General features: G+C 36.7%; 1 protein-coding gene across 1 annotated transcript; it reads right to left on the minus strand.

Moving 5' to 3' along the window:
• Window positions 1–263: 263 nt before the first annotated feature.
• On the minus strand, window positions 264–4,777 carry LOC127547093 (late lactation protein B-like). The gene is made up of 7 exons (XM_051973929.1): window positions 4,633–4,777; window positions 3,851–3,975; window positions 3,128–3,198; window positions 1,773–1,892; window positions 1,007–1,108; window positions 751–777; window positions 264–420 (listed from the first exon to the last, which is right to left on the minus strand). The coding sequence occupies exons 1-6, from the start codon at window positions 4,714–4,716 to the stop codon at window positions 752–754; spliced, it is 528 nt and encodes a 175-aa protein (XP_051829889.1). The 5' UTR covers window positions 4,717–4,777; the 3' UTR covers window positions 264–420; window position 751.
• Window positions 4,778–7,943: the final 3,166 nt, after the last annotated feature.

The following is a 7,943-nucleotide window of genomic DNA, read 5'->3' on the forward strand; positions in this document are numbered from 1 at the left end:
GCTGTAAAAAATTACCCTGGCTTGGGTTCTGTCAATAAAAAGTTATTTTTAATAAATAAATAAATGAAATTCCGTGTGAAAATGGTTAACATAAAAATGATAACAAATTGATATGAAAAAAAAAAGAAACCGTAAGTTTCTTAACCTTTGGAAACTAAGTTTCTTGGTCTCCCAAGGAGGTAAGTGCACCTGTTCTAGTTGTTACCCACTTCTTATTCATTCATCCCCAATAAAATCTCAAAAGAAAGAGACTGAGTCAAAAATAATTGTTTCAGACATTTATGTAGCATTAGAAAGAAAATATTAGAAAGTGCAGGAGGTGGCTTAGAAGAGAAATCAAATATAGGGATTTGTTGATCATCTGAGGAAAGAAATGGGATTTCCTGGATATCACAATTCTGAGATGGGATTTGTCTTCTCCTAGAAAACATCAAAGGGAAAGTTAGTGACAGTTCTAAGAATTACATAAGGACATAGAAAGGATAATTTCCCATGAGCTAGCAGGTCCCAATCTTAGAGTTCAGAAAAGGCATGCTACATACTAGCACAGAAATTCAAGGCAACACTGAAGCCTATTTGAATTATGTTTTGTTTTATTTTGTTTTTTAAATGGCCATCCACCCTCAGTTATGGGTTGGAAATTCACTTACCTATGGCTAAGCTGAACCAAATGGACACTTAATTCTCAGCTAATGTTTAGATCTAGGTTATTCTGGAACATACTCTTAGAAGACTTTAAAGATCACCTACCTTAATCATGTTCTGGGACGCAGGCCTCTGCAGAAACAAAGACATGTGTGAATGCATTTACTTGTTAAAAGCACTTGCTACCACAAAGCTCCCCAGCTGAACAATGGTTTAAGCAATTAGATATGGTCTGCTAAGAAGTTAGGATAGAACAGCTGCTAAGGTGAGGAAATAACGAGAATGGAGAGGGAAGGGAGTGGGTACAGAACAGAAGATTAAGGGACAAGGAAGGGTAGAGTCAAAACTCCATTGCTGTTACCTTCTTGCTTAGGGAAAATGATTCTACTTTCATCATAACTTCTCTCTTTTGCGATCTTCTGAAAGTCTTCCAGAGCTTGAGGGTCTGCTTCTTTGTTCAGACCTGCAAGGAGAGGTTAGGCTGAATAAATTACTAGTTCTCACTAGACCCTTCTCTGATCCTTATTTCTGCAAGAGACACCTTCTATTGTGAAAGTCTCTGGTTTAATAAGTTGAATTGACAGCATAAAGAAAGAATAGAAGAGAACTTAGGGGAAGTGTAACATTTTTTATATTCTGCCAACAAATTCCCTACCTCCAATGCTCCCCATCATCATCTTTATGGAAAACACCTATATAAATCTCTCACACTTGCATTTTTTAAAAGGTCCTAATGCCCTAAAATTTCCAGAAAAGTGGTGTTAAAAAGGATAAGGAAAGAAAACACTTATGTACCCTTCTCCCTCCTTCTCCTACTTTGTTCAAATCAGGATTTCCCTCATACTGTCTCATTAAAGTCAAATTGAGTTAGTACTTGCAACTAGGAAATTTGTTACTTAATAAGATATGTTACCTTCAATATACAGCAGACAAAATCTTTGAAATAATTCGTGGAATCCCCTAGCCTCTTTTCTGGATTTTGATTTGTTTCAAATTCAAAATGGAGGAGAAGGGAGAAATTCTTCCCACCCCCTCTTTGGAGGAATCAATATGGGCAGGTTCCAGTAGTTGCCCCATATTTTGATATTGTTCTCTTGCTGGGATGCACAGAATTACATGTTACTTACTCAAAAGCTTAATCATCTTGACCTCTTCATCATGGATGTGGCCTTTACACTCAAAAATCCAGTTATTTGGCACAGAGGTCTTGGTTACACGCACTTTTTGTATATGCTGGTAGTCCTCCTCTGTGGAGAAGCAGTGGGAAATATAGTTTCATCTTTCTTAATCTACTTAGAAAATCCCTTTTGGGAAGAGACTGAGGCAAGCTTTAGAGTCAATGTTTTTCTAAGTAGCCAGCTTCCAAGGATCACACAAAAGAGAGTTGTTAGGACAGGTTCCCCTGCAACCATATATGGCATTTTGCTTTCCAACTTGCCATTGAAATTATCATGTAATATTGTCTATTATAAGACCATAGGATGCAATGACTTTGAATTTTCAAGAACCTTTAAAACATTTAATCTAATTCCTCATGTTAAAGATAAGGAGAACAGATGTTCAATAAGGTTAATTAATTGAGTCAAAGATAAAATAATAGAGACCTAACCTTGGTTAGATCTGAGTTCAAAACCTTGCTCTTACTCTGAGCAATTCACTTAACCTCTCAGGGACCCAGGTAACTCTCTAAGACCCTATGTTGGAGAGCAGATGCTAATCTTCATTGATACAGAGAGTTCACTCACTGAAAATTCCTGATGCCGGTTAAATCATAGGTCAGATCCAATCTGCTTGTGCCTTAAACAGGAGTGATGTCTTATTTGAATTTTGCCCCTTATTCATTGAAGAGCACAATTCTTTGAATATTAAAGTTAATTAATACATTTGAATGAGGGCAATGTCTGGCCTTTAGGACATGCTTCATGATCTACTCTGTTCAATATATAAATCTTCCATCTTCACCATCAACAGAATTCTGAGACAGTTTAATTTTATTCTTGGCCCTCCTTTCACCCTCCTAATTCCAGAGTCCCAGACACCCATCTGTCTGTGGTACCCCACCCTTACACATCCCTCTAAGAAGCACTCCTCATGTTCTTGGTATTGGCATGTTAATGTACCCTTTTGTCTCCTGTATGTCCTAATTGCACATGGGAATCCTTAGAATGGCCTCCATGAGACAATGTCTTTACTTAAAGAACATCTAGTGGTGAATATTTCAGAGCCAGGGATAGAGGCTAAGGATGTGTTCTTATGGTTTCCCAGTGCAAAAGATAAAGGGTAGCTGCCTAGCCTGCCTTTGCCACCCTGAGCTAAGTTGGGCCCAGAGATATGGTCAATCATGTCTACAGGAAGACAGATAGTTCAGTCCACGTCATGGGAAAAACTGCCCAAGTGCTGTCAAGCAGACTCATTAGGGCTACAGTTCAAATCATCTCTGAGACCTGTGATTGCTTAATACAGTGGCCTTGGGATTACTTACTTAAGGTGTATTCATTGGAATTTTCCGTTTTCTCCATTGTCAGTTCAATTTCTTTGCACTCGCCATTCTCCCTGAGAAACAGAACATATAGGAATAGTTTTGCTGGAGATAAGAAGTAATGCTATCAAAAATCTTGAAAGGTGGCTTGAATCCTTTGTTCCTGACCCAGTTCTCAATTGAGGAAAATGCAGTACAAGCAGATCAATACACAAACCTGTACTCAATTTCCACTCATAAATAATTGTATGATTTCCCATCCATCTTTTGACCATCAGATATTCTGGAGGTCAAGTGAAACATCTGGGAATCTTAGAATACCATGATCTCTAAGGAATAAAAATCACAGGTAACTCTAAGGGAAATGATGAAAGACGCATGGAATGAGTAGGCTGAAATGTAAAACCTACGATGATAACTGGTGTGATGAAGGGACTGACAGAAGAAATGAGGGAAATTAGAGGAAGCCTGAGACTGGGGGGAAATAGCAGTTAGATAATTACTCAGAAAGTCAACTAATGGTTGCTAAGGAAATACTTCACCCATTGGTGGTAAAAAAAAAAAAAAATAAGCCTAATCTTCATATTAATAGGTGAAAACATTACTACTAAGTGATCAGGTTAGGTGAGCAGAGAATATAGAATTATCAGCTCTAATTGTGGTCCTTAAACAGAGGTTATAAAAGAATAAACGAGCTGATAGAGCTGTTTTATACAGGCTACTTACTTCATGGTAAATTTGACCTCCACATTACCATTATCAAGTTGGGAGATGGCAATAGGTGGGAAGGTCTCATGATCCTTCTCAGCAACTTCCTTGTTTGCCACAACAGCATTTAGATGGTATACGCCCTAGAGAAAATCATAATTTGTTGTCAGGGCTTGAGGAAGGAAAAATGAAGGAGAGAGATCTCTCCCCTCCACAAATTTTCTTTGTGTATAGAAGCATTTATTATACTCTCTTCTTTGACCATAATCCTAACTTAAACAAAAATTGCCCTAGCCTTTATATCAGGCATCATAATGGACCTGGTAGCATAATGGGTAAATGAGAAGTTGTCAGGAAGAGGTCAATGGCTTTAACCAAACATCCAAACCTATAATAAAGTTACCCCAAGTGTTCCATGACACAATTTGAAGCAGAGATTTGACTTTGAACCCACAAACTAAATCCCTAGAGATAGTGACTTTGAATCCTTTAAGACCTAATTCCACTTTGGAATATGACTTGTTTGGAATGTTTGTTTGGGGACAAAATTATCTGGATTGTATCCCTTTCCAGTTCCAGCAAAAGACGAATAAAATCCTCGCTTGGATATCTACTTCCTACACATACTCAATTTAATATTGTCTAGTTAAGTCCATGGCTCTAAAGTCACTGCCCCTTGTAGAATGGAGTCTCAAGAGTTCCACATCCTCCTAAAAGAATCCAGGGGATTATAATTTTGAAATGATAGCCTCTTTCTAGCATACATGCCCCCTCCAGTCCACAAGACATCCCAATCTTACCCCCAATTTTCCAGAAGAGTTTGATTCTTCAGCATGGAGAACAGCGAACAGACTTAGTGCTATGGTTAGAAAAAGGACCTTCATCTTGACAGACTTGCACAGGGCTTTTCCTTCAATCACCCAGTGAAGCTGGTTAGAATGTGTATTCCTCTCCTAAAATCTGTCTCTCTATATATCTTGAGATCAGTGTGACACTGAAAACTGATCTCTTTTTTACACAATGCTTGTCATACAATGGGGCAATGGGGGCATAGGGAGAAGTTAAATAGCATATTATTATTTTTGGAACCATCACACTTTTCTGATTTGTCAATGACTATTCATTAAAACCCATCCAAAGAATCAACAAAATCTATTTTTTTGAGCATCTGCATCCTCCATGAGTTTTAAATAACTGAAGCACTTCTCTTGGATAGGTCGAGCGAATATAATAAAGATGACAATACTACCTAATCTATTTATTTAGTGCTATGCCAATCAAACTCCCAAGAAACTATTTTACTGACCTAGAAAAAATAACAACAAAATTCATCTGGAAGAACAAAAGGTCAAGAATTTCAAGGGAACTAATGAAAAAAAAAATCAAATGAAGGTGGTCTAGCTGTAGCAGATCTAAAACCATATTATAAAGCAGCAGTCACTAAAACCATTTGATATTGGCTAAGAAATAGGCTAGTTGATCAGTGGAATAAGTTAAATTCACAGGACAAAATAGTCAATAACTATTGCAATCTAGTGTTTGACAAACCCAAAGACCCCAGCTTTTGGAATAAGAATTCACTATTTGACAAAAACTGCTGGGAAAATTGGAAACTAGCATGGCAGAAACTAGGCATTGACCCACACTTAACACCGTACACCAACATAAGATCAAAATGGGTTCATGATTTAGGCATAAAGAATGAGATTATAAATAAATTAGGGGAACATAAGATAGTTTACCTCTCAGAACTGTGGAGGAGGAAGGAATTTGTGACCAAAAACTAGAGACCATTACTGATCACAAAATAGAAAATTTTCATTATATTAAGTTAAAGGGTTTTTTTTAACAAACAAAACTAATGCAGACAAGATTAGAAGGGAAGTAATAAACTGGGAAAACATTTTTACAGTCAAAGGTTCTAATAAAGGCGTCATTTCCAAAGTATATAAAGAATTGATTCAAATTCATAAAAAATCAAGTCATTCTCCAATTGATAAATGGTCAAAGGATATAAACAGATAATTTTCAGATGATGAAATTGAAACTATTTCTAGCCATGTGAAAAGATTCTCCAAGTCATTATTAATCAAATAAATGCAAATTAAGACAACTCTGAGATACCACAACACATGTCTCAGATTGTCTAAGATGACAGGAAATCATGAATGTTGGAGGGGATGTGGAAAATGGGGACACTGATACAATTGGTGAAATTGTGAATACATCCAACCGTTCTGGAGAGCAATTTGGAACTATGCTCAAAAAGTTATCAAACTATGCATACCCTTTGATTCAACAATGTTATTACTGAGATTATATCTCAAAGAGATCTTAAAGAAGGGAAAAGGACCCCATATATGCAAAAATGTTTATGGCAGCCCTTTTTGTAGTGGCTAGAAACTGGAAATTGAATGGCTACCCATCAATTGGAGAATGGCTGAATAAATTGTGATATATGAATATAATGGAAAATTATTGTTCTGTAAGAAATGACCAGCAGAATGACTTCAGAAAGGCTTGGAGAGACATACATGAACTGATGCTAAGTGAAATGAGCAGAACTAGGAGCTCATTATATACTTCAACAACAATACTATATGATGATCAATTCTGATGGACGTGGCTCTCTTCAATAATGAGATGATCCAAACCAGTTACAATTGTTCAGTAATGAAGAGAATCAACTACACCCAGAGAGAGAACTATAGGAAATGAATGTGGACCACAACATAGCATTTCCATTCTTTCTGTTATTGTTAACTTGCATTTTTGTTTTTCTTCTCAGGTTTTTTTACCTTCTTTATAGATCTGATTTTTCTTGTGCAGCAAGATAACTGTATAAATATGTATACATATATTGTATTTAACATATACCTTAACATATTTAACATGTATTAGACTACCTGCCATCTAGGGGAAAGGGTGGGGGAAGGAGAGGAAAAGTTGGAACAGAAGGTTTTGCAAGAGTCAGTATTGAAAAATTACCCATGCATATGTTTTATAAATAGAAAGCAAAAATTAGAAAAATTAAATAATTGAAGCACTTTTGAGGGAAAGAAGATTATCATCAAAAAAGGAAGTTGTCAAGTATTCTTTACTTAGAATAACAAAGAAAAAACCAGTGGCTTCATTCAAATCCCACCCAATTCCCACTCATACTTCCTCATTTTTCTGATATATTTTGTGATGTTTTTCAGGTACATTGGAGACCTCCCTTTAGTTTTGTATCCATGATTTAGTGAAAGTACAGGAGACAAGAAGTCAGAGTAGTCGGCTTTGAGGTTCTATTATTCACTTAATCTTAAGACTAGGCTCTTCCCTTCTCAATTGTAGAGGATTTTATCATTCTCCCATTTCCCTGTTCTAACTATACTGAATTAGTAGTATGGGCAAGTCTCCAATGATCTAGAACATTTTTTTAATAAAGAGAGGGGCACATTCTGATCTTCTAGTTGGACGAAATTTGCATGTGCCTCTTGCTTAGGTCAAATTTTGTTGAAAGATGTCCCCTAGCTTCAACATCAAGGAAAGCACTTTGTTTGCTGATCTTTTGAGCAGCTGAAGTTTCTGCTTGACACCTAAAGATGTGGATAAACTCAGTTGGCTTCAAGAGTGTGGGCTCTGAAGGAGATATTGCAGTTCAGAATTTGACCTGAATTTTTCTGGTCAAGGTGGGATTCTATGGAGCCTCTAAAAACTGTTTCACCTCTTTAAAGACGATACATTGCTTATTTGTGGATCATTTAGCTCAGTAATAACCTCATTTAACTCTTTCTAGGAAATTAGATTTTCTGTTGAAAGTTTAACTCTCTGGCTTGCTGAAAATCAGTTATGTTATTTACTTAATGTTTTTCAGAAAGCTCATTAATCAACAAGTATTTATTAAGTGACTGCCTTGTGCCAGTCACTGTGCCAACCAATAGACAAAAATAGATTAGTTTTGGTCCCTCAAGGAGTATACATACTAAGAGTTGTTTGTTTGTTGCAAAGTAATTGAGGTTAAGTGACTTGCCCAAGGTCACACGGCTATTAAGTGTCTGCCGCCCAATTTAAACTCAGATCCTCCTGATTACAGGGTCAGTGTTCTACTCACTGGGCCATTCAGCTG

This window comes from Antechinus flavipes, chromosome 2, assembly GCF_016432865.1.
Source record: "Antechinus flavipes isolate AdamAnt ecotype Samford, QLD, Australia chromosome 2, AdamAnt_v2, whole genome shotgun sequence".
Lineage (NCBI taxonomy): Eukaryota > Metazoa > Chordata > Mammalia > Dasyuromorphia > Dasyuridae > Antechinus > Antechinus flavipes.

Coding starts and splice junctions, on each gene's coding strand:
- LOC127547093 (XM_051973929.1), bottom strand. CDS start 4,716: ATGAAGGTCCTTTTTCTAACCATAGCACTAAGTCTGTTCGCTGTTCTC. Junction 3,976..4,632: donor ACTCTTCTGGAAAATTGGGG/GTAAGATTGGGA, acceptor GATTTTCTCTAG/GGCGTATACCATCTAAATGC. Junction 3,199..3,850: donor GAGGTCAAATTTACCATGAA/GTAAGTAGCCTG, acceptor TCTGTTTCTCAG/GGAGAATGGCGAGTGCAAAG.